Source organism: Clytia hemisphaerica, unplaced genomic scaffold, assembly GCF_902728285.1.
Source record: "Clytia hemisphaerica strain Z4C2 unplaced genomic scaffold, Clytia hemisphaerica genome assembly, whole genome shotgun sequence".
NCBI classification, from domain to species: domain Eukaryota; kingdom Metazoa; phylum Cnidaria; class Hydrozoa; order Leptothecata; family Clytiidae; genus Clytia; species Clytia hemisphaerica.
This window is the reverse complement of record NW_027103562.1, coordinates 2,583,620-2,610,918: the sequence shown is the minus strand read 5'-3', so window position 1 is coordinate 2,610,918 and position 27,299 is coordinate 2,583,620. Positions and strand designations below refer to the sequence as shown.

The following is a 27,299-nucleotide window of genomic DNA, read 5'->3' as shown; positions in this document are numbered from 1 at the left end:
ATACTATTAGAAATTGTCACAAAAGTGGCATGAAACTGCCAGTAGCAGAATAAAAAAGCGTCTTATCTTTCTGACTGACATATTTATTTAAAATCTAGTTTTTAGATGCCCCCTAGTCCTTGAATAATCTAAAAACAAAAGCAAAAAACTCCAAATCACTGAACTGGTTGCTTATCTCTAGTTTATACATGTTTTTTACAGTGTTTGGAAGAATTAAAATTTTGACTAAAATGAAAGACGAGCAAGGTTCAAAAGACAACTCAATTACTCAAAATAATGAGGAAGCAAAATCTAATGATGTAAACACGGGATATATCTCTGATGATCCTGTTATTCTGGAAGCATTTAACGACATCAAAGCAGCAATTCTTGCAAAACGAACTGACATTGTACGACAAATACTTTCTGCTGCTCAATCATGTAAGCTAAACCTGCATTTGTTTTTCTTTATAAAATTTTTCCTGTATCACTGAAGGTTTTTGTTTCAAATTTATGCATACTTTAATCATCATCTGAATAGTAGATAAATTGGTGCTGCATCACGACATATCAAAAGATTTTAGTTTTAGTAGGGGGCCGATCCTTAGGATCCGTGACATCTTTTATGCGACGCAACCACATGTAGTTAGTTCAAAAGTAGGAAGGTTTTTAAGACTTATTTGAGAGGGGGCCCGCGAATTAGGCCCAGCAAAAGTTTTTATGACTAAAAAACTGACGTTTACAGGCAAAACTGTAAGGGAGAATGATGAGTAAAAAATTGACGTTTTTCAAAAGTCAAATCCGAAAGAAATGAATGGGACCATCGGAAAGAGCATGAAATTCTGAGCAAAAAAGTATAATACAACAAGTCTCTTACTCAAACACACAAAGAAATACGGCCACTTAAAAAAAGTTCAAAATTCTGTCAGACTCCGTACGGTTTAGACAAATTTGACATCAATCGAACTCTATCTGACAGAATTTTCAAACCTTAGATGCCTGTATTTCTTCGCGCGTTCAAGTAAGAGACTTGTTGTAGTATACTTTTTTGCTCAGAATTTTATGCTCTTTCCGATGGTCTCATTCATTTCTTTCAAATTCGACTTTTAAAAAACGTCACTTTTTTACCCATTTTTACAGTTTTGTCTGTAAACGTCAGTCTTTTAGTCATAAAAACTTTTGCCGGGCCTAATTCGCGGGCCCCCTCTCAAAAAAGTCTTAAAAACCTTCCTACTTTCAAACTAACCATGTGTGGTTGTGTTGCATAAAAGATGTCACGGATCCAAAGGATTGGTCCCCTACTATTTAGAAAAAAAAACTTTCTTAAATAAATAAATGTTTGCTTGTTTGCTTGTTTTATGATATTTGAAAAAATAATAATTTATTAACACCAAAATAATAAGAATCCTCTGTTTATCTTTTTTTTAAAGTGCGAGATGAAGATGAGTATGATAGTGAGGGAGAAGAACAAGATAAAAAAGAGTTGGGTCACAAATATGATAAGGGAGAATATGTTGACCTTCTGTCTCTATTGCTGTTGCACAAAGATACAGACTCTGGAACACTACTACATTATGCAACAAGGGTTTGTTTCAGTTATTTATTTGGATGTGAAAAGTATTGTTGTTTTGTCTTTTTATTGAAACTTATTATTCAGTAGTGTTGCAACTTTTCTGGTTATTGACAGACAGATTTATCTGTCTATTTGAAATTTTCATTAAAAAATCCTAAATAAAAACCACCACATTACAATTCTGATTATTGTTTCTAAAAGGCGTGTCAGCACATTGTTGTTTTGATATTCATACATTCCTTATTTTAAATTGTATATATATTTTTTATAGATTGATTCTATTGACATTGTGAGGGCTATCTTGGCAGCTGGAGCAAATTGTACTGTAAAAAATACAGAAGATCTTAACCCATACCAGTATTGCAAATCAGATCAAATGAAAAATGTGTATGTTGGTGAATTAATGCAAGCTGTATCACAGTCTAGGTTTGTGCATTTTTCTTAAATCTAATAAACATAATTAATATCTCTCTGCCTAATGCTTGGAAATTGAAAAGAAGGGTTAAGTTTCAGCTGAGCAATCCATGGGAACTTGTGCCCTGCCCTACCTTTTGGTAGATTTTTACAAACAAGCTTATACTCATAGGACTCTTCTGTCACTTTGAAGTTTAAATGTTATATTAATTCTCTTAATTTATAATAATTAATACTAAATCAACAAAATTATATTTATTTAGAATCTATCGTATAGAGCAGCTTGTTTCTGCTGGTATTGATATCAATTCATGTGATGGCAGTACCTCAAGCAATTCCATTCTTCATTGGGCTGTATCATTTAGTGATCTTCAAACTATCAAACTTGTACTTGGTAATAAAATATCTCTAAATACAGACATTGTTACTTAGAGTAAAGTAAGGTTTCATTTGTTTAACTCACTGATCGGTTATTGTTACGATTATTCTTTTTACAAAGTTAATCACACTGTTCCATTATGAGGCCCCTCAGCGATGTTTTTTAAGTTCGTGATTACATGATTTAAGATTTTATGATTTTGATTTTGCGTGATCGGAGGAACCAAACGTGATTGATTGATAGGAAATTTAACTTGTGATAACGTGATTTGAAAATTTTTTATGCATGATTGCCTGATTTGAAAGGTGAATGGGGGCTCATTTATGTAAGAATGTAGAAAACGCAGTGCAGTGCAAAAAAGTATAAAGATTTCCATATTGTCTCTTTAGATAAAGGAGGAAGCGTGAATGCAGTCAATGGAAATGGGGAATCCCCTCTTCACGATGCTGTTAAAAGAGCAGACCCAGACATTGTACAAGAATTATTACAGCGTGGTGCTGACTGCAATGTTGTACCTATTAAAGGGTAAAAATGCCTAACCTTCCTTGTCAAAGCTTTCTTTCGGACGTTTGACGTACGTGAGCATTGTGAGGGAAGGGACTGTTCTGAAGGTTTTTCCGTGTTGTCTGTTTCTTGCAAATGGTAGAAAAAATCATTTTTCTATTTTCTTGCCCCAAATGTTTTGACACTTGATTATGTTTATTTACAAATTATTTTTCTCTTTACTTTTCAGATCATGTGCAGGAAAATCACCCTTAATGTTGGCTCAATCTAAACCAATATTGATGGAGGTTTTAAATAATCACACCACCCATTCTATGCAAAATGGACAAGATCCTTCATCTCCAACTTGTATGGGTTTTTAATTCTTTTATAGAGTTATTGAACTTTCTTTTTCGATTTATAACGCTCTAATTATTCTTTACAATGCTTTCGTGAGCTAAAAATATTTTTGTCCACTGGGCTTTTTCATTAAAAATCCATACCGGGGGTGGACGAACCATTTCAAGTCAAGAAAAGATTCTTAGATATGTGTAGATACCCCCTGGAAAATGGCAAAATGTTGCATAAGAACCCTTGGAAAAACACTTTTCATATCTTAATATGACGGTGGACGAACTAATATCAGTTTTCTACCCCCCCCCCTGGAAATTTTAAAATTAACTTTTTACCACCTGGAAACCCTCCTTTAGACCTCCTGGAAGGAAATTTTACTCTGGTTACTCCCTAGAAATGTTTGTCCACCCCTCTGTATGTATATAAAATGGAATGGCCCAATGCATATGTTCTGTTGTATCCTCATCCTGTGAATCTTAGTTAATCTACTATTGTCTTTGTTTTTGTATCTTTCTATGAAAATTGTGTACATTCATAAAAAAACATAGATCATAGATAAAAACATAAACCTTTGTCTCTTCATTTTTGCCAAACCAATCATTTTACACATCTAGCGACTTTGACCAATGGAAATGTCTCAACGGCAGATATAACAACACCAGGAAATCCAGTTCAAATCCAACCAACCATCGCCAGCAAACCACCAACACCTTCCTTGGTCACCACTGTTGAATTAGACTCGATGTTTCAATTTCTATGTCCGACACCAAAATTTATGAAACAGTACAAGGGGCTGTTTTTTGTACCACCCACTCAATTGATTGTCCAACTTATTGGGAAAGAAGGTATAATTAGTAAATATTCAATAGACGAAAGAGTTGAATATATACATCAAAAAGGGTTTAAAGAGATAATCAGATGGTTTGAGATAGTTGGTCTGTAGTAACCTTCTACGGTCCAAGTATTTTAGTCTAACGATTTTCTAAAGTCGAGATATCACAATTTGAAATTACTGAAAATGGGTTCTTACACGGATCTTTCGTTGTAATTCTTACTAAAAGTAAAAGAAACTTAGGAAAATAGTTAAGCAAAACTATTTTGAAGTTTTGTTCTTGGAAAAAGAAGGAACCCACATGCCACATATCTCAAACCATCTGATCATCCCTTTAATGAAACCAGTAAACATCGAAAAACTTTTGAGTGTTTTATTATCCATGCACAACAATACATTTGATAAAAATCTATCTGAGTGAAACGCGTCAGCAAAATAATTGAACGTTCGAATCTCGAATCTCAACATAACGATTTTTAAAAAATGCAAGGATTTCTTTTTGAAAACATAAAGCCTTGAAGTTCTTTAAAATAGTGAAAATAAAGGGTAATTATTTTCATTGAAGTAATGAGGGGTGTTTGCATAAGATACATCAATTTTGGTGATGGATTTTGTGAACGAATGTATTATAAAAGAAGTCTTAAGTGTGATCGGAAAGGTTGCACTTTTTGATCTCTCCGATCTTTGTGAAAGAATTCACTAGACAATTGAAGTAAAATTCTGTTACACATTAGGCCATTCCGTTTTGTATCCATACAGGGGGTTGGACGAACATTTCCAGATGGTAATCCAAGAAAGATTTTGAAGGGGGTGTTTTTTTTCAATTTTCTAAGGGGGTAAAAAGTTATTTTAAAATTTCCTCACTTTAAATTATGAAAGCAATTTTCCAAGGGTATTTTTGCCGATTGCGCCATTTTCCAGGAGGTATCGACACGTTTTCAATAATTTTTTTTGACTTGAAAAGGTTCGTCCACCCCCTATATGAATTTTTAATGGAACAGCCCATTTTCCTTCTTAGGGTCTTCGCTATATTTCAAATTTTTTTTCTTCTTAGGTGACCTTGTTGGCTTGAAGAATATTATTGATGCATTCTCAACGAAGATTCAAGACATTGGAACCACTTTAACCTACGAATGCCATTCTTGTGGTTAGTTACTTAGTATCATATTTTGTTTTTAAATAGTTGATAATGTCAGTGCTGAAAATTATCATAGTATTTTGAATTACTATGCATGTAATCTTTCTTACGGGAAAATGCGAAAACGCCTACCGTTTTATTGTTTTCCAGTTTTTCGTATAAAATAATATAGCAACTTTGATATCACGAAATTATAATATAGCTATAAACCATTAGATTTGCACTGAAACTTTAACCCTGACCTTTATAGGATAAACAACTATAACTTTTCAAAATTATAAAATTTACATTTCTAAAGGAATGGTGCAAAGATCTATTGGAGTTTTTGATTTTTCTAAAAAAGCGATGCATTGTAGGATTGTTTCGGGGGTATTACAATAGAAATATCTTAGGAATTCCTAGAGTGAATTCTATTGTAATACCCCCGAAACAATCCCACAATGCATCGCTGTTTGAGAAAAATCAAAAACTCCGGTAAGATCTATTTGAATAAGCTTAACAAACAAATTTGGTACTTTGAAGCTTAAATGATTGTACTTTCTTATTTTTTTATTCGTGAGTGCAAGTTCGATATTTCGGTTTCAAATCATGTGAACTTTCTCACTGTATTTTTCTTTCATCATTTTGAATCATCTATTCTATTTTAGCATGTATATCACCACCAGCTAGCATCCATATGCAGTGTATAATCAATAAACGAAATTTTAGCCAGCCACATGAATATAAATTGCAGTTCACCACGACCAAGGTCTGTAACTATGTGCTTTTGGCAATGTTGATAATTACTTTATAAAAAGTATTGGTCTTTCTCAGGAATTGAGTTGAGGACGGTTTTTGATTATTGATGATATGCACCATTGCAATGTCTTCTGACATTACATCACGGACCTAATAGCTGATTGGTTGTAAGTGACGTAAAATCAATCAATGCGTCATTTTTAACCAATCAGCTGTTGGAAGACATTGCGTAATGGTGCATATCATGAATAGAACATCATTTCATGACAAAGAGTGTCACATGAATTATCTGCCTAAAAGGTTTTATTTTTACATTAAGTGTTACCGTTTCATATCAGACACATATTTCATATCAGGACAGTGTCTGTCTTTTGTTATATTATGCTTATATATATAGTGAAGATATGTAATATCTGTCATTTTAGAAAGGAATAGTATTGAAATACAAATAACTCAAACTGATAAAAACGAAAAAAAGTTAAGAATATTTTTGTTAATTATGCATATTTACGATTTTTTTGGTATTTTTAATTTTTTAATCATTCCGAAACAGAGGGTAATTTAGCAAAAAGTTAAAGGGAATTTAAATAGTGGTATGTGAAAGAAAAACCTAATCCAAATGAAGATAGCAAACAGATGTTTTTCTTTTCCTCTTTCGGACCAAACTTGCACCACATCCGTGTCAACGGGTGTCAATTCAATATGATAAAGCTTGTGAATTAAAATTAATGAGTAAGCAAACGATATCACTCTTATCTAAAAACAAAACCTTTAACATTTCTCGAAGTTATAATATCTCTCAGTACGTCACTTGCAACCAATCAACTGATAGGTCCGTGGAAGACATTGCAGTGGTGTATTGTCACGGGGAGAACGGGGATTGTCTCTTGAATAACAATGAATTTGTATTCGGGATCGAATCTGGAACCCAACTCTGGAAGAAGGGGAGAGCCTTTTGGGCATTGTAGAATTCAGGGCACAAGCATAAAGTGACACTAGATGTAGTTAGTGACAAATCCGTGGTTGACTTCTTCAGTAATTAAAACATAACAATTAGCGATTGAAAATGTATTCAAATACAATGTTTCTGCCTTCAAGATCATTGAACGATCGATCGACTTAGAATGTCGAGAGATGCCTGTAGCTTCCTCGTAGCTCAATACAAAGGCCATCTCTCAATCGACTCATGGGCAACGTTCCTCGTTCCCGTAAAAAACCAATACGTCTACATTCTTCCTCGATACGATCGTTAAGCTTTGCAAGCTCTTCACTCTGCCAGCCCAAACACAGAAGTGTTTTCAAATTCATTCACTAAGCATCATATAATTAAATATCGAATAAGACGGCTATAATGTTGGTTACTATAGCAATAGTTATAAAATGGTAGATCATAAATCCACCATGACAGTATTATCATGAATTTACTATAATAAGGAAGAACGATTAATCATTTCATCTTTACTTTTTAGGTCTTGCTGATCTCTTCATCACTAGAAGCCATGTATAATGGAATGGCTACATTTTTACAAACACTAAAATTATTCAAAGGGAAAGCTGTACCCTTAGTTCAGGTAAGAATAATTATGCTTGTTATTTTTTTTCACTTTTGTCAATTAATAATGTTTGTTTTGGAAGATATCTAGAAAATCGGATTTCTCGATGGTTTTTAAGGTAAATAAACCAGCTGCGCTGGAAGCTCCGGCTTAAGAGATTAAAAGATGTGAAAGATGAGCTTGTTGAGTTAGTTGTGTTAGAACGTTGCCCACAAACTGCTAATCAGAACAGATCAGAAAGCATAGTAATAATTCTATTGCAGAGCGAGTATGAGAAATAATCTTAACGAATAAATAAACCAGCTGGAAGTTTAGCTCTTCTAAGTGATTACACATGCACTTTCTTGCCTAAAGAACCAACCCCGTCACCCGCCCACTCATCCTCGATTAAAAAGTTCAAAATTGGAGCTAAATGAGATAAACATTTAGAAGTCAATATTTCCAAGTTCTTATTTGATTGTCCAGATAAAATTTCGGGGAGAAAAATAGCCTAAATTAGAGGCCACGGGCTTTTAGCTAAGCATTATTTTTTCTGTCGGGATAATACTTGGGGGAGAGTAGGATAAACCAAATAAAATGGTACAATAGTGTGTATGTAATAAATAGTGGTATATTTGAAAAAAATCTGTTTCAGGTTTGAAAAATCTTCAAAAGGAACGGTCGCCCCAGCCAATGAAATTACGACAAAGTCCAAAAAATATCATTTTCAGTTATAACACTGTGAAAATTTCTCCGATCTTGTTCAAATTTACACAGGAATTGTGTTTTAGTATTCTTTACTGAATTCTCATAGTGATATGTTTGTAAAATATCTGTGTCGGGTTTGAAAAATCAAAAGGAACGGTCGCCAGCCACGATGAAATTACCGTCAACTGCTCCACCTTGGGACTATCTTACGCAACATTTCACCGAACCTCAAAAGTCATTAGATTTGAGTTTAATGAACCGCGTATTAAAAAATACACAATTTCTCTTTCGATTTTATAGTAAGTGAAAATACAGACCAGATATCAACAAGTCCCATGTTGCGTACACTCGTCCCAAGTTGGAGCAGTTGACGGTATATACGATACAAAGTTCAAAAACGATCATTTTCAGCCATAATACTGTGAAAATTTCTCCGATCTTGTTCAAATTTATACAGGAATTGTGATTTAGTATCCTTTAGTGAATTCTCATAGTGATATGTTTGTGAAAAATCTATGCCGGGTTTGAAAAATCAAAAGGAATGGTCGCCAGCCGCGATGAAATTACGACAAAGTCCAAAAACGATCATTTTCAGCCATAATACTGTGGAAATTTCTCCAATCTTGTTCAAATTTACACAGGAATTGTGTTTTAGTATCCGCTATTGAATTCTCATAGTGATATGTTTGTAAAATATTTGTGTCGGGTGTTTGAAAAATCAAAAGGAACGGTCGCCAGCCGCGATGAAATTACGACAAAGTCCAAAAACGATCATTTTCAGCCATAATACTGTGAAATCTTTTCCAATCTTGTTCAAATTTACACAGGAATTGTGTTTTAGTATCCTTTATTGGATTCTCATAGTGATATGTTTGTAAAATATCTTTGTCAGGTTTGAAAAATCAAAAGGAACGGTCGCCCAGTCAAAAAAAAAATGATGAATACAAAACAGGATCATTTTCAGCCATACACATGACAACACAAAAACTGCTCAGATCGTTTTCAAATTTGCACTGTAATGTTGTAATTTTAGTATTCTCTTTCGAATTCCAATGGATGTGTGTTTGGTTCATTCCATTGTCAAGTTTACAGAGTTTTTTTATGGTTTTGTGCGTCCATAAAACTAGACTAGAGAAGTTAGCCATATGCAAGATTTAAGCACTCGAGCAGCTGACGATTCATGGCCAAAATTCCTCCAAAGTCTTTCCACATTGTTATAGACCAGTATGCATCAAACTTCTCATAAATCATGTCTAAAACATCATGAATAATGATGAAAATGATCACTATCTTTCACTGAGATTTGCAGCTAAGCCCACTTTCGGCAGCCATGTTTTTCTAAATACTTTCGCAATATTATCGAAATCCAGATAATCCGTTTTTATTAAATCGGAATAGATCATCGGATTAGATAAACAAAAAAAAATGTCTTGACCTTGACCGTCGTTGTCGGAAGAGAGAATTAAAGGCTCCTAGGCCGGAGCAATGATATCTCAAATTCGAAATCATAAATTTTTTCGGTTTTAGATATGCGATTGGCCAAACCAACAAACTCGATCTGTTGTCTTTGATTTCCACCACAATGATGCACCTAATCTAGTAAGTTTATGAAGGATCATTATTCATTATTTTATTGGCCCTTTTTACAACGGCCCTTATTGGCATTTTTTTTGGTCTCTGGTGTAACCTAGACCGGCGTAAGGGATTGGAATTAAATTAGGGCTGGGCTAAAAATGGAAGAAATCAAGCTTTGGCGTAATAAGGAACCGCGTAAAACGGACCGGTTTTAAATTATACATAAAAAGGGCTGATAAGGTATATAGCCTTTTCAATGATTTAAGGTGTGTTTTTAAGAAGCAGACAAACTGTTAAAACAAAGCGGCTTGTAGAACGTTTGCATATTTATAAATCGACTTGATGGAAGATAATGTGCAAGGTTCGATTATTATTTTATGATATTCATTACTCGAGATTTTCTCTTTGATTTCAATTCTAGAATTTACTTTGTGAAATTGCTGATTTACTTTCACTATTCAAAGTTAACCAGGTAAGGGACAATATTTAATGATCCAAGTCATTTCCATCGCTACCTTCTCTATCTGTAAACCAATATTATTTCCCAGGTCTTTTAATTTTAACCCTTTTTAGGATGTCTTCGTTCAATAGCACATTACGTTACAATTAAATCAACGGAAATACTATGGCAATTGACCAATGACAGTCTAGTAGTCTGTACAAGATTGTAAAACCTTTCAATCGCCCGTGGGCGGGGGTTAAACATGCTACCAATGACCCTGAATATTTATTGTCCTCGAAACCCGTACAACAAGTTGAATAAAAGGCTCAGTAAGCAGCAAATGTTGTGATGTTTAGAGTTATAGAGTATCGTCTTTTATTCTCTCACCAGATACAAATAAATACCGACCACGTCATACGCAAAGAGGATAAAGCATTCTATACACCTAAGTAAGTAAATCTTTTTCCTTGACTGTTATTCCAACCTTCAATTTTGAAATTCTATTTCTAGCGGTGCGAGTTCAATGAGTAAATAAATACACTCCACAACTCGAACCTCTCTACTCGGATTTCTCTTTAGTTCGAACAAGTTTTCTTTTGCTTTCGTTATAAATCTTACTCCACAACTCAAACTTTCCTTTACAAATTCCCATTCCACGTGCGTGTTCGAGTTATGGAGACTACAGTGTTGTTTGACTCATGATTGTCTTAAACGTTTCCAAAATTGATATTTTGATTCTTTTTTACAGCGAATTTTTAGAATTTCAAGTATTTTGTCAACAAAGATTTATCGAAGTTACGCCATATATTTCAATTCCTTTACAAAACCCATACAATACATTTTTTAAGTAAGTTCCATTTGAGTTGCTTGTTGTCCCAGACCTTTTTTAAAGAGCATCTTTCGTTAGGTCAGAGGATAAGTAGAAGCCTATTGTTTTATTCAGCTCCTAGGGATAATCATTTATGTGTAAAATAAGATTAAACCCTTTTAAGACCTTCAAGGATTCAGTTTCCACTTTTCTTTATCCTCGCTGTGCAAAACTTTGACGGCGAAAAGGTCATACAGTATATGAATACGTCAAATTCCTCCTTTAATGTGTGAAATCTCCTTTAATATATCAACATTTCCCCAAAAATTTATTGTTTTATTTATCTTATCGTCTTTCAACAAATTCCAAAAACATTTTTCTCGCAGAACCAACATACAGAACCAACAATTAGATTTACAACATGATGAACTTTCACGTCAAATAAGTTCTTTCGTTCTCTCAAAGTAAGTCGGTGATGTCAAATCTGGTTAATATGCCCAGGGGGTACTACGTTTGCGTGGTGACGGGTATGTCTGAGCGAAAAATCGAAAATTGACCCTTAGAGATAGGAAAAGTTTTTGGGACCTTTAGAGAGACTTTTCGCAAAATGTTTATCAATTTTCACGACCCTTTGAGAGAATTGTGAATTTCGTGATTTTTGTACTTTTACAGAGACTCAATTTTCTTTTTAATGGTTTTTGTACCCCTTTGAGAGACTTTCGAGGGTGTGAAGAAGGCACCCTTGTGGCTCGCACATACCCGGCACCCATTTTGCCCAAGTATCCCCCGAGTTAGAATGCAAGGCTTTTTTTGAATTATTTCTAGCTCACTCGGGTTCATTTATGCTTTGAATTTTAACATTCCGATAAAAAATTTCTACAACTTTTTCAATCAGTAATAGAGTTATATTTATATGTTTATTTCTTTTCAAATAGAACGCTACATATTTCATCCACTGAACCCCATCACATCACCCCATGCCAACAACAATTACAAAACTTCTGTTCAACTCGCAATATTTTATTACAATTGCCAGCAGAGGCTCTACCAGATATTCACCTGGACCAATCATTGCAATACATTGATAACAATTTATACACTGTCACATGTTCCAATGTAAGTTTAGCACCAACCCCTCCAACAAAAACCCTCACCTACAAAATAATTCTGAAATGAAGACACGAATGAACATCTGTATTGCACAGTCACAAAGCGTAATGGGTAATCAGGACCACTGCGCGCTAATAACGACTTACTATTGGTCTAATGTTTTGAAATTTTTGAAGATTTTTGGCGTCCAACCAATGGGAAACCGTTATCGGGGTGCAATCAGTCCTGATTACCGATGATCCATTTCGACTGTGAAATGGCCTATTTTGAAGTAATTCAAAAGAGTCATCGCACGACTCCGGTTGCCATTTTTTACACAGACTAACTTGAGCAGCTATGGGCCTTTTTGTGGGTAATTTGTAAAAATTCCTATTTTTTCAAATTGGTTTTGAAGGTTTGGTGATCATTGTTAAGTCATTTTAGAGCGTAACCAGTCCTTATTGAACAGAATTTATTTCGATCGTAAAAAGGCCTATTTCCCATCCAGAACGCTCGCGCGTATTTTTTACACAAACGCGGGATTGAAAATAAAATCTATTGCTAGATTCCGAAAAATGCAGTCCTCAAAAACAAAGTCATGATTGCGGCGCGTTCTGGATGGGGAATATAGAAGCTTCACTTTTTCTTTCCTGGGAAAGATTAGAGATTTTAATCTAGCACCTCGGGCTTTAAGCTCAATGCTAAATACCATGGAACGGGGAAAACAACTTTCTCTTTATGTTTATGTTTTTATGGGACTTCAGCGTCAAGAGTCAACATTTTGCTAATTGGGTCATTAGGCTTTTTTGATTGTTTACTCCTTTCTTTTTCTTTCGTTTACAGAAATCAGAACTTGAAGTTCGCTCGTATCATGCAAGAAACTTAGGGTGAGCACTACAGTACTACAAAAAAAATTGACTTTCTTCATTTTTGCTGGTTTCCCAGTGTAATACCGGCATAAAAAGTCCTTTACGAAAGTCAAGAAGAAATTCTTGATTTTTTTTTTGTTTTCCATTAAAGCCTTATTCAAATAAATTTTTGATTTTGCTTGACTTCAAAAAAGAAAAGAAAACGGTCCAATATTTAAGCTGGAATTCTATGTTTGTATAACAAAGGATGTGCTGGCAGCCATAAAATTGATTTTGATCTACTTTAAATTTAAATAATCAGGAAATATTTAAAATAGGGCGTGTTTTCATACTCTCTTTGAGTTATGATTTGGAAATTCGAGAAATTGTGTGCCCAGTTTCGAACTGCACTTGAAATGTGACCTTTAATTTGTCTTAATCCCAAAAATGCAACAACAGTTGTAGCGGAATCTTCTCCGTACTATGAACAAAACCAATTTCCCCGAAAAGCAAGAAAATCCATCGCAGACACAATATCACAATATTTTTAACGATATTGTCTTTTTTCCTTAATCACTTGAAAGTTTGCGAATTTCGATTATGCCCTAATATCCGCAAAATGAAGAAATTTCAAGTTGTTCACTTCCTGTCTACGTTTAAAGAGCTAGCTCAACATGTCAATATCATCAATATATTTTATGAATTATCTATAGCCTAATTTGGTAATTTCTGATTTCAAAAATTTCATCCTCGTCAATATGATATGCTATAATTATAAGAAATTACAAAAATATATTTCTTATACTTTTGAAAAATGTTACATGATGGTTTTAACTGTGATGTCTTTAGAGACAGTTTTAGTTCAAGGCCCCGTGACACCAACCCTAAAATGAGAACTATAATAATATATAAGTTTCAACTCTATCAACAATATCAATTTTCATTTAGTCAAAGTGAAAGCTGTTTCTAAAAAATGGTGCAATCATCTTTTCTATAACAATATTCTTATTTTTAGATTGAATTTTGCTGTTTGTATAAAAGACCACACGCTTGAAAGGTATACTATATTTTTGTCTCACAGTCTTTGCTTCACAGAAGAGTAGACCTTTTTTATAAAAAACGATTTTCAAACTTATTTGGCATTGCATTTCAGGAATTGATGTTTTTTTCCACTCTCAGTTAATAGGAAGTAGACAAACTAAGCGGGATATTCCTTTTTTCCACTAACTTTAAATATTACTTTTTGTAGGTTTGTAAATAATGAATTTCTCTAAATAATCCTCTAAACCAATCAGATTTGATTAATTTTGCATGACTGTTCGTTACCTTACATAACAGTCGAACATGACCCGCCCTTCCTTCCTTAGACTGGAGTCGTTTATAATGCGTGTAATACTAGTACTCTCGGGTACCTAATAGCCGGGGGGTTGGAATAAGCGGGGGGGTTGGAAAAAAATCTCAAAAATAAGCGGGGGGGGGGGGTTGGAAAAATGTCCTGGGTGGAAAATTTTGAAAAGGAGGTCTAACAGCGAATTAGGACAAAAAAGGGAACTTTCAAAAACATTTTCCCAAAATAAGCGGGGGGGGGGTGAATAAGAATGTCCGGGTGGAAAATTTCGAAAATTAATTAGGGGGGGGGGACGGCTATTAAGTACCGAAGTAATACCAATACTAATAATAATAATGAACGGGATTTAGTTTGTATAAACGACTGGAAGAATCCGGTGTTCCAGCCTTATAGATACAGGGGCTAGCTACGCAGAAACTTGCGTAGCGAGAAAACAATTTATCAAGCAACAACAAACTCTCAAAACGAAATCAACTCAAATGAAAAACTTTCAATACACAAATCCACACATATTTTTTTTCTCAAGAATTATTTTGAGCAGGAAAAAATTATAATTGCAATATTGACACTTTTCTTTTGTTTGGAGTTAGTGCACAAAGGTTTCTAGACGACTAAAATTGTTCCATTCATTACTTTTTGCTTTATTTCTACTATGTATAAATTAGTCGTCTAGCTTGCTAGACTATTCCTTCCTTTCCTTTACACATCCGCTTTTCTTTTTCACCAAATGTAACAAAACATGATGCAAGACATTCTATCTATACCTCAAATCATTACAAATAACATTCTAAAGGTCAAGAATGTTTTCGCTTCCTTTCGTGAATAAGGCTTTATACAAAGAAATTCGGACACGAAATTTACCATGGAGAGTTGATAAAAAGATCTCTAAATATAGAATTAAATGTACCTTCCTAATTAATTAATGTGCAAATAGATTAGATACAATACAACTGCGGATAAAGACTGAAGAAACATTGAAATTTCTGATTAATGTGCAATATCACACTCCTGTGTCACAGACCTGCTGGTACCCCAGCCCCACTGGAAAATATGGCAAAAATTTCGTCCCCGGTGGGAAAATACTCTGGAATTTCAGCCCCACTGGGAAATTCACTTTGATTTCAATAGAATTTCTATCCCCATTGGGATATAGGAATCGTTATCCCCACTGAGGAAAAAAGCCACATCGGGGCTCTGAGACGCGGGTATAATATCTAAGTTCAAATAGCCGACACGTCGTTCCATGTTTTAACGAACCCATCTCAAATAATACCTTCTTCAAGGCGCACATTTTTATTAAGAGGGAATCTTCTTAAGATCCAATGTATTCTCTGATTGAAGACTGCACTGTTATTACCTTTCTTGTTACAGTATTTTCTTAAGAATGCCCCCCTCATTGTTTTATCGTACTTTTTATTTTGTAACATTTGGGATTGAAAATTCTCTGTCAAAAGTTTTGACTCAATATAAATATTTACTAGTAGGCTTTTGTTTTTCATGAACTTGTGATCGACTTGATCAGATCCTTGTTGTTTAACTAACATGTTTTTTTATAAGAACATGTTTGAAGCCTTCGGATGATCTAAGCTTAGCTTTTTAGTTTCAAGCCTAGAAGTGTTCGAAAAATGTTCTTAATTTTACCATTTTTTGAGAATATTTTTCCCTAACTTTCTAAGGATTCGAATATTTTAGAATTCACAAAGCCCTAAAATGTTCTTAACTTACTCTTGATATTTTGGCCGTCTAAGCTAATGCAATTATATAGTTTGTTCTTATAAAAAAGTGTGTATGTTCTAAGCATTGTCAGTCACATTCTTTCATTCTAAGAATTTTGATGGAGGTTTCGGGATGTGAAACAGATTGTTTTGGTTCATGACTGTCAGCGTAGATTAATTTACTATCAGAAAGCTTCTTTCAGCAGTCAAAAAGCGAAAAAACTTTCATAATTGGTAAAAAATATATTTAGTCACCTAAACTGTCCAATAATCGATAGTCGTGGTTTCACCTCTAAGACCATCTGTCAGAAGAAATCTCATTATTTTGATTTCAGTATAATTCTGGAGCAATTAAAAGCGAATCTTGGATAGTTTAATTGGTCAACGAACGCGTTTTCCCTTTTTAATCATTCTTTTATTTGATACTACTCATCTGTTTATTCTATAATTGTTCGCATTTAACCAGTAATTAATTGCATTTATTGTTGTTATCCATTTGATTGGAATGCTATTGACGAATGATTTTGGAATTAGCTCTTCATTGTTTTTGTCTTTTCTTTGTTATGCCAACTAACAGATAGTTGACTAGTGACGAATTTCACCTATTGAGGAGAGTTACAGTTTTTATTTACATGGTTACCCCTGGTTACTTGCATATCAAACACTTTTTACCTTTTCAGTATTGAAAACTTCTTTCTCTTTCATTTCTCCTCTCCATCGAGCTTTTTCTCACGCAGCTTGCTTCTTGGTATAAGAATTGTTTAGAATGTCAGCTGATCACTGGAACAGCCGAGAAATGTGTTTTATGTGTTTAATGTTTTGATGCTTAACAACAGAAAAAGATCCTTTGCACCCTTGGCGACAAAGACTGCCATGGGTCATTCGGGCCATAAGTTCTTTGTTCTAATAACGTCATTGAAAGATAATTCAGGAAATGAAAATGGAGTTTCCGTTTGACTCGCCAACGAATAGTCTTTACATCATTAATGTCTAAATATCAATGAGATTTGTTACATTTTGAAAGTATGTTCAATATACCGGGTGCACCAAAAAAAAGTATACAACTTTGTCGAGATATTGTGAGCTTCAGGTTTAAATTTTTTGTTCATTCTTTTTTTATTGTATAGAGGATGCTCTAACTTGAATTATGAGCTATCATAAATTAAATTTGAAAAAGTAGTTCAAAAGTTATTTCCAAAAAACTTTTTTTCCATGTCGAAATTTCAAAAAATCATCAAAAACAGCAATCACGCTATAAATAACACAAATTGACAAAAACACAATTTCATTGTTTTTTTTATTCCTTTTTCTCCTATCTTATATTTTGCCAACAGTTTATCCATCTTATTTGCACGTCATCAACATTTCCAACACCAGAAAACTCAATGCAGACCCAAGTTCTTTTAGCAGCTAGTCGAGGAATGGTGATCTATTTTTTTCAAAAATTTTTCTCACATAGCACACATCTTGGAGATTTCCAAAAAAATCTTTCAGGCCTTCCAAAAATATTACCCCACGTGGGAATAGCTTGTTTTACCATATAATATTCTTAAATTCTACAACGAGTTTTGATGAACACAATTGCATTCTTTTTGTATTTTTATGTGTAAGAAGGTAAGTGTCAAGAGAAAAGTTTGCTCGCTGTTTTTAACGATTTTTTGAAATTTCGACATGGAAAAAAAGTCAGTTTTTTGGAAATAACCTCTAATAACAGCACTTCAAGTTTGTAGGAAAATGACAAAGTTCTCCCCGGAGAAAAAAACTTCAACTTTAAGGGAATTGTTAAAAAGATTTTCACAAAAATGAAGTTTTCTCCAATTTAGATTTTACCCAACGAAAAGTTTTCCCATCTCATGGTAGTTTATAGAAAAGTAGTAGTTCTTTGATATTATTCGCTCTGTGGATATTCTTGGGACAAGATTGGAACAGTTCTCTTTCAAAAACTCTTAAAGTCCAAACATTTTCGAACCAGACTACAAATTAATCCATTTAGCATGCAAGCAATATTATTTTCTGAAACTTCTTAAAAATTCTTTTATACTATATTTACAAAATAAGACTGAATAAGACTCGATTTACATCACGGAAAAAAAATTCAAACGTATAAACAAAAATAAACCTCAAAAATATTTTGACAGAACAATAACATTTAACCGTTGTTCCTATGGTGTGTTAGTGACAACTGGAATTCAAGTTTCTGAAAGAAACTCCAATTGAAATACTACAACTTTTAATTATCAACTCTTAAAACTTATCAAATTAACAGTTCCTTCGAATCTTATCTTAAAGTTGAGTGGTAGCTCTTCTCTGTTGGTTTTTGGATATCATATCCTCATACATTATATTCCGGATTGCGGAATTCTGATCCAGCGGAACTCTACATTGCGGACAGTGCGTCATATTTGGTTTTTCTTTGCACTCACTACAATACACATGTCCATTAGCGCATTGGTAAACTTTCTTCGGAGCAAACGGAAGCTCAAAACATATAGGACATTCAAACTCGGAACGATCTTTCAAACTATGACTTCTAGTTATGGAGGATGTTTCACATTCGTTGTTATTGTGCTCTTTACGTTTTTGTAGTTCCTCCATGTCTTCCAAAATATTGTTTTTCATTCTTTCCCTGGTCACACGTTCTTGGTTCACATCACGTAGTCTGGCCTCTAGTTGCGCGATTTGTTGTGTGAGCTTGGTCGCCGATTCATCTAAATCGTTTAACTCGTCTGTAACGTCTCTTAGTTCGCTCTCTTTTTCATTTAAAGCGTTTTCGACCTCTTGTGTTTTCATTTCAGCCATTCGGCGATGTAAGCTCTCACGTTTTGTTATCTCCGACATAACTCGTTTAGCCTGGACTCGTTTTTCATCTTTATTATACGCTTTTTCCCGCTCGCTTCTCTTTTTATCTTCAATAAGATTAACGTAATGTTCATATTGAAGCGCGCGTGCAATATCCAACGCCGTTTCGCCTTTATTGTTACGTATATCGACGTCAATGTTGCTATCAACGTATAACGTAGCTGCTTCATAGTTATTCTTCACAACAGCCAAGTGTAAAGCTGTGTTCCCCTGCTGGTCGCTATTGTTGAGATTGACTCTGCGTTCTATCAAGCATCTTATTATCTCCATATGACCATGAAATGTCGCCATGTGTAAAGGTGTAGACCAGTCTATGTTACAAGCGTGAATGTTCGCGCCATAGCTTAGTAACAGCTCAACGATTTCCCGTAACCCATGCGTGGCGGCCAGACATATGGGGATTGTAGAGACTTGCTTCTTTCCTTGAACAGTGTGACTCGTTTCGTTGACTGCCTTGTTCACGTCATAACCTTTCTGCAGCTTCTTACTGACCTTTCGGACGTCGTTTGAACGGATGGCTTTTAGCATCTCTGTCATAGTGTCAGTGGTGTTATCGAAGTGAAAATATGTCTTTAGGGTTCAAAAGCGTCCAACCGAACTATATCTATGAGCCAAATGTTGATACCAAACCTTATCCAGATTTGAAGCAAATTTTGAGTTATGAAAACAACTTTATTCTGTTTTTGTTCCAAGCAGGTTCACAAGCGGACAATAAAGTTTACAAAATTCTCTGTGCTGTCTTTTGAAATGTGTTCAGCCGTTTATTTTTCTTCTCCTCTCCTTTGCTTTCCTCCTTTCTATATCAAATTATTCTGCGAAGACAAGAAGAGAGATATAATAAAAGATATGACATAAATCACTTTCTTAATTTCTTGACTATGCATGCAATATTGCTGCTTAGAGCATGACAAATGACAAAATGACGTCTATGACTCTAATTACATGTTACTCTTTCATCTCGCCTCCTTTCTTTCATTCAAGTATTAAATATTTTGCCATTATCGTCTTAATGTGTCCATAACATTAAAGTTTTTTTACTGGTTTCTATCTCTCCAACGTATCTTATCGTTTTCATGTTAAATCAATCAAACCTGATAAACGTTTCTTTCTACTGTTTCAAAATTGTTTAAAGTTTTATTTACATTACGACTTTTATGATATGGTTCTAAAAAGTATCAGTTTGTGTTTGCGTTTTGAAACTTTTCAACGCATACATCGGATTTAAAGGGATATTGTTTGTTTTGAATTTCAATCGGATTTGACTGTTTTGAGCCCTTACTTAATCCGTAATTACTTAAACTCCATATTTCGACTGTTCACGATTATAGCTTTGCTCAATGTAAAAACATTTGACCTACTTTCATTCATGTTATGTTCTTGCACGAATTGTTGTATTTCACCGTGGATAGAAGCGTTAAAAAAGCATTTTCAGCTCCCAGTAGTGTACTACTCTTGAATACCTAATTGCCCCCCCCCCCCCCGCTAATTAATTTATCCAAAATTTTCCACCCAGGACATTCTTATTTCAACATTTCAACCCCCCCCCCCCCCCCCCCGCTTATTAATTTTTGGGAAAACGTTTTTGAAAGTTCCCTCGTTTGTCCTAATTCTGCTGTATTAGCCTCCTTTTCAAAAAATTTTCAGCCAGGACATTTTAATTCCAGCCCCCTCCCTCCCGCTTTAAGTTTTGCGATTTTTTTCCACCCCCCCCCCCCCCCCGCTTATTCCACTCGACTTCGAATTATTTGGGGTTGAAATCGAGGTAGAGACCCTAATCGATCTTGTATAAAGTGGAAGTTATGAACTACCTTCCTTCATCATGCACACTGGCCTTTATTGTGAATTCGTCCTTCAGTAAAGTCCGTTACCCACTTCAAAGCAACCTTTGAAGGCTTAATTTATGTAATTTATACAATAATTAAGCTATTTGCCTCCTTCGCCGACCATAAAATGCTGAGTGGGTTGCGGCCAAAAAAACGCTGTGACCTTCTATTACAAGCTAAAGGAAACCAGGTGTCTAGCGGTCAACTAACTGCCTAATGAAATTAAACAAATGTTTCAGTCAGAGAAAAGGAAACGTCTTTTTAACCCTTTAAGTGCCGATGTCGTATATATACGACATGGGCTATATAGGAGGGCGAAGCCCTCCTGTAATGCCCAGTTTGAGTTAGAAATCGTTATTTTTGGTCAAACTCGTAGGAATTAGATTGTCCTTTATGGTCAAGCAAAAAAAAATTCAAAAGTGAGTCTTTCCAGCGAAATTTTAAGCAAAAAAGTCAAAAAAATGCAAAAAATTGACAAAAATTCACTTTTTTGAGATTCTGACCGTTTTTTGACTATTTTTGGTCAACGAGTGATCCAAGAACCTCCAAATTTGGCCCTGTTTTACTTTATTCTGTCTTCTAGTGAATTGATTTGAAATTTTACCACTGGGCACCTTTTCATCAGTTCAGTCAGGTCCGCGCAGCGGGCCTGACTGCTTTAATTCCCTAACCTACCCCCCCCCCCTTGGCCGCCGCCCACCACGCCCTTCCTAAATCGGGCGGCGCCGAAGGCGCCCAAAAGAAAGAAGAGACTCTAAGCTATCCAACGAGCTATATACGAGCTTCTAATTCCTTCTAGATCAGGAGATATAAGCCCTTAAAGTTTGAACTAGCGATTTTTTAAAAAAAACTTAGAAAAAAGGACCCTGGCACTCAAAGGGTTAATGATACTATAACTCAGTCATTAAAATGAAAAAAAACTGGTTCATTTAATATAATCCATCTAAATTGTATGTTCTCTATCAGCACCTATCGTTAAGCAAGTTTATTCGCCCCCACTAGCTAATAAAAGGTCGAGAATCCCGAAAAGGTGTGTCCATAAAAAGACGTATGGCTGAAAAAATCGTAGAGTGAGCCTCCTATATATAGGGTCCATTCTCAAACTACAAAGGGTCTGCTAATGAAAGTTTTGTGATACAGCCGACACTTCATAACGCGAACCTCTATAACTCGAATGTCTCCTTAACTCGAACAAGTTAGTTGGTCTCTTCAGTTAACAATGCCTTATAAATCAGTCTCTATAACTTGAAATTTCCTTAACTTGAACAAAGTTGGCGTCCCCCCCTGCGTATTCGAGTTATGGAGAACTACTGTATTACATACTTGCTTGAACGTGTGATATCAATTTTGATCTCTCAACCCAATGATTGATTGATCGATGTGTTCTCGTAATCTATTTTTTGACATGAAAAACATGTGTTGAATATCCTTATCTAAAGATATCACTATGTCATCTGCTGTTTAAATGTTAAATACTAACATATTTAACAGATCGCAAGATGAATGAAAGTCCCTTGATTCTTGGGATTTATAAAAAAATCCCACGAATTTTAGTCCATTCGTAGAAAAGCTTGTAAAAGAGATCAACGCTGCTTTCTTTATAACACTGTGTCCAAAGTTCTTCCATCTCAGAAGTTTGAAGAACCTAAAATTTATCTTGCCTGAAATGAAAATTCCCATTACAAAAACACTCGGAAGAAGATTCATTTTTCTTTTATTTCAGGATTTGTCCCGAGAGTGTTCAATATTTGTCTCGAGTTCATGAAATCGCATCATCCCTACCGAGTCATGGTTGTCATGGTTTCGCCACCATCTTTGGTAACCAAAACAAACATTTGGCAAACTTGTCATTGTGTCTACCATCTTTAATGATTACATCATCTATGGGATGGAATGTATGTGAATCAATAGTGAGTGGTAAAATCTTTTTCAAAAATAGCGAAAAGAAGAGCAGAGCGGAACAGAACAGAACCATCGGGTTTAAAGCCCCCCAGTCCTGGCCCGGAAGAGACTAAAGAAAATCTTCGACCTTTCTCAAGCAAGAAAAAGTGTAACCTTAAGATTTGCGCTGCACTTAGAATGACTGATCGAATCTAGCTCTTTATTTTTTTTCGCGCGACTTGTTAATTAAAAGCTAGCGATAAATTTTATTTTCAATCGGGCGTTTGTGTAAAAACCTTGCGGATCACGCGTTTTGGATGGGAAATAAGTGGCTTCATTTCCCATCCAAGAGTTTTGGATTTAGCCCTTACAGGGCTTTGAAATTAATGAGCAGAACTGTTCAAAGCTGCTTTTAAAAAGTCTTTTACTACGGTGGAAATGTTTCCGAAAATTTGAATGAGTTTTAATTTTTACATTTCTCAACTTTTGATTTGAATTATCTTCATTACTCAGACGGCAGACTATGTACGTTCCATAACAAACTACCTCATTTACGAAGATGACCATGATGTTATCGGCTCACGTATTCTTAGGCTTGGCTTCTCGTTACCCTTGGAAACTAATGCAACAAATATTGAAGATGGCGGGGAAGTATCGACGTTGTCAGTTATTGACGATTTGATACAGAGATGTTCGAGTGAATGTCAAAATATAACAATCGAACACATACAGGTCAGTAGTAAAGATGGAATCAATTTTGAAATCAATTCTCCGCGTTCATATTTATCTGCTTTGTGCAGATAAGAACCAAATTTAATAATTGACCTATCGAAATTTAAGTTTTCCAATACAAGAAGTTTTCTCTTTGAGTTCACAGGGTTTGAGCAAGTAAAGTTCAAAAATCGAATGTGTGCCGGTAGTTTACCAATTTCGACTGGAGTGCTAACCACTTTCTCTAATAGATCGTGGAAATTTAATACTTTGCATACTTTATCTTGTTTTTAGGAATTTTGCAAACAAATCAAATCGTTGAAGAATGAATTGGAAAAAATGAAGCTTCATATTCGGTCACGTCAATTTGTTTTGGACGAATTCGCACTGTTGACAGAAATGCTGTTCTTTGTTGCTAGGTAACAAAACTTTTCTCAGTTGTTTCAAATGTTTTGTTTGATTTTTTTTTCAATGTTTTATTTGCCGTTCTTACCTATAACATTCCAAAATTCCGGTTTTGGCTCTTTTGATTGGTAAGGACACTTTTAGATAATAGCAGGTTAAGCATTTGTTTATTTAGACCGTTCAATGCGACACTGTAGGCCTGTACATAAGATTTCACTTGCATGGTTTGCTTTGACAAGTTATGTACATACTTACAGTATTGCACTTTACGGTCAAACTAAACCCGTGCTTAACCTTGCTATTTCTGTTTAAGTACCTTAAGGGAAGAAATTTTTGCGAGAAGAAATGTTCGCGGAATTTAATTTGTTTATATTTGATAAAAAATACACGTTATAATGCTTAAAAATCAATTGTGTCCATCTTTTTTGGTAATACCTGGTCAAAAGCAACAAAATAAAAGAAGAAGAAAAAAAATCGAATTTTGCGGAATTTAATTTCGTGATTTAACAATTTTGGTGTGTTTCGCGGAATTTAATTTCGCGAATTACACCCAAATTCGCGAAATTAAATTTCGCGAAAATTTCTTCTCGCGAAAATTTCTTCCCTTAAGGTACGGTACGTTTTTATTAAAGTCGAAGTAAGATTAGGGAAGGGATATTCATCACGGCAATGACCTACTTAAAATCATTAACTATCATTTTATAGGTTATGCTACGGAGTCATAAACGACAAAGAGAAAAGTGTTTTATTGGAATTGAAGAATTTATCACAAGTTCACAAAAGTGATTACTCAAATAAGTAAGAACAATTTTTATTCATTCCGCGCGCAGAATTTGAATAGCCTTTAGAATTTCAAAACTTTTCTAATGAACATTTAAAAAATATCTTTACGAGTAAACTCTAGTTTTAGATGGACTGCTTTTAGCCCTAGATTTGGCTCTGCCCATAGTGAATTTTCAATATTTGCCATTACAAAATAAAGTTCTACTTATTTATAGTAATATATTTCGCAGGTCTATCGACCTCTATGAAATAATCATATTTATTTAACATTTTGTAGGCGCAGCACAGCTGGCCTCTAAATCAGTCGTCTTTACAATATTTCATTTTCAGTAACGCGTAAGTCACAGCAGATCTTCCTGAAATAGAGTCTAGTCCGAGGACTTCCTCTAACCTTTATTTGACTGCCATCCTTTTGTAACTTTGTCTTCTCTTTTGCGTTCCTATGCCATTCTTTGATGGTTTCGCGTTCTTTTTTAGAAAAATCATCGGTTACTCGTAAATCAGTTACAATTTTCTTTAGCTTGTGGACTGATGCTAGAATCTGACGTTTCTCTTCTTCATTCCTTAACACAACTTTTAAGGGTCGCCAACGTTTCGTCCTGAACATCTCGTTCGAGCCCCTATTCTTTCTGCGCTGACGATGTTTACCTTTAGTCCCATTTGGCTGCTCACAAATTCTTCGACGTAATCTTTATCACTTGTTCGCTGTTCTTCAAGGGTTTCATGTTTGAGTTCACCAATGTTGTGAACAATGATATTGCACTTTGTCAGGTTCAGCCATCGTACTTCTTCTTTCTCTTCTTTGATGAAGTTCTTGATCGTTACCTCTTGTTTCTTTAACTCTGTAATGCTAGCATATGTCTGTTGTTTCATAGTTACCTCTTGCTTCTTCAGTTCTTCTTTGGTAGTTTCTTCTGCGTATGTCCTTTGTTTTTTATCTTTAGCGACATCTTCCTTATCTAAAGTTTCTCGATTTTCTTCTCCAGCCTGTCCAATCGAGCGTTTGTAGATTTATCTCCTTGTTGCTCTCCATTATTAACCTTATCAGTATTTGTTGCCTTGTCCTTACGCACTCTTTCTGTACTTGTTTTGATCTTTTCCAGAAGAATTGGCGTGACTGTAACACATTTGGCACATTCGAAGCGCCGGCTTTTGTATTGGAGACACAGCTGTATCTGATAGGCAGGTAGCTCCGTGCATGCATAATGGACAAACCTTTCGCATCTTCTACATTGTAGCACATCATTGTCCTTCACAATCTCGTTCATGAAGCAGTTGTCAGGGGTGCAGAATCCATTATTTTGTTGAATTTCGATTTTTTTTTTGTATTTCTTTAGTTTTCGCCATTTTGATGCATTTCGACGAGCACAACCAGCTACTTGATGTAGCACACAAAACTGTGGCATGTTATACATTTTCTGTTAGGCCAATTATCCGTGAGTCTGAAAATTTAAGAATCACAATGAAAAAATTTGATGAAGAAGAAAATGAAGACTTTCGCGAAGAAGAGTATTTCAACTTTGAAGAGCTTAGTTTCGGCGAAGAAAAAACATTTTGAATATTTTATCGAACTAAAATTATTTTTTTCGGAAAATTTTTCTTAAAGCTTATTTGCTTCAAAATCTTGAAAATAGTGCTTTTTGACCAATTTTCCATCCCAATTTTTCATAGAAAAACAGTCATAAATTTTGATGCATTAATTTAGAAAAAATTTCCGAAAAATTTAAAACAGTTCAATTCTTTGCGGACAGTTTGACCCATTAAAACTTTTTATAGAAGAAGGTGATGCAACATATTATTAACGTCTTTTTAAAGTTCATAACGTCATTTTTGCAATTAAATTCTTAATTGCTCTTAAGGGATTTGATTAAAAAGCAATTTATAAAGGCAATTCTTTGTTAAAAGTGTTAAAGAACCTAAAACATAACTTTTATGTTCAAATACCTAAATCAATTTTTCGACTATGGTCAGAGCCCTTAATTTGATAGAATTAGGGGAAAAGTGGACGGAAAGTTGGCAGTTGAAATCTTCTTAAAATCTTGTACAAAAGATTGATAAAAGTCTTTACATTGACTTCAAAAGAGGGCAATATTTTGACTTTAGACAACAACTTTCTGCCCACTTTAATTCACAAGCAGAATAAGCAGACCGAAAATTGGGCCATCTAAACCAGCGCTAACTTTCATCCTAATATTTGCGATTTTTTGACCCCGTGTGAAACTTTCTTGTTCGCAGAAATTTTATATGTGTCCAAAAGTTTTTGTTTTATTTGAATTTTGCATTTCTTTTTCAGGTTAATGGTGTTCATCAAACAATACGAGAGTTTTTTACAAAAATATTACAAGAACGCTTCAAGTACGTACACCACGCTTCAACTTCTAGAAAACATTCTGCTAAATATTTTACCGAACACAGCAGCTCAATCAGCGCCTGGTTTAATGGGTGTTTTTACTGTCTAGGTATGATTTATCATATTTATCTCTTTGAATAAAGCGGTGGTTGCACGTAGCCGGGGTGAATTTCACTCCGTTCTATTAAGAAAACACTGTTTCTGTATTCACATATTTAGGCGGGATGAAATTTGTTTAATGATTTATTTTGCAAATTTTTGAAGATTTTTACAAGTATACACCATTCTTTGTTTAACCCCGGATTGAAAAAAATGTGCGTCTATTTTGGTTTTAATTTTTCACCCCGGATTGAAAATAAGTTTAAAGTTTTCACCTGGGGCTGGAAAAAAGTGTTTCCAACCTACCTCTCGCCGTTGTGTATCACCAAATGACTTTTACCATGGGTTGAAGTATTTATCCATTTAACCCCGTACGTGTAACCACCGCCTAAGAATAAGAATGTCCCGGGTGAAAAATTAATTAGCGCAATAC

The 27,299-nt window shown here is 34.7% G+C and overlaps 2 protein-coding genes across 2 annotated transcripts; one reads left to right on the top strand and one right to left on the bottom strand.

Annotated features, from left to right (window-relative positions):
* Positions 1–201: 201 nt before the first annotated feature.
* On the top strand, positions 202–27,001 carry LOC136800723 (uncharacterized; the record flags this gene model as incomplete). The annotated part of the gene is given in 23 exon segments (XM_067057378.1): positions 202–420; positions 1,410–1,564; positions 1,824–1,978; positions 2,230–2,360; positions 2,735–2,870; positions 3,079–3,197; positions 3,797–4,027; positions 5,069–5,161; positions 5,800–5,900; positions 7,360–7,461; positions 9,658–9,729; positions 10,127–10,177; positions 10,538–10,596; positions 10,896–10,994; positions 11,342–11,419; positions 11,891–12,071; positions 12,888–12,931; positions 13,908–13,949; positions 22,361–22,547; positions 23,032–23,250; positions 23,524–23,648; positions 24,340–24,432; positions 26,711–27,001. Coding segments are annotated over 23 exon segments (2,829 nt in total). The 3' UTR covers positions 26,877–27,001.
* On the bottom strand, positions 17,947–19,624 carry LOC136800724 (ankyrin repeat and sterile alpha motif domain-containing protein 1B-like). The gene has a single exon (XM_067057379.1). It carries the CDS (start codon positions 19,349–19,351, stop codon positions 18,239–18,241), a length of 1,113 nt encoding a protein of 370 aa, XP_066913480.1. The 5' UTR covers positions 19,352–19,624; the 3' UTR covers positions 17,947–18,238.
* Positions 27,002–27,299: the final 298 nt, after the last annotated feature.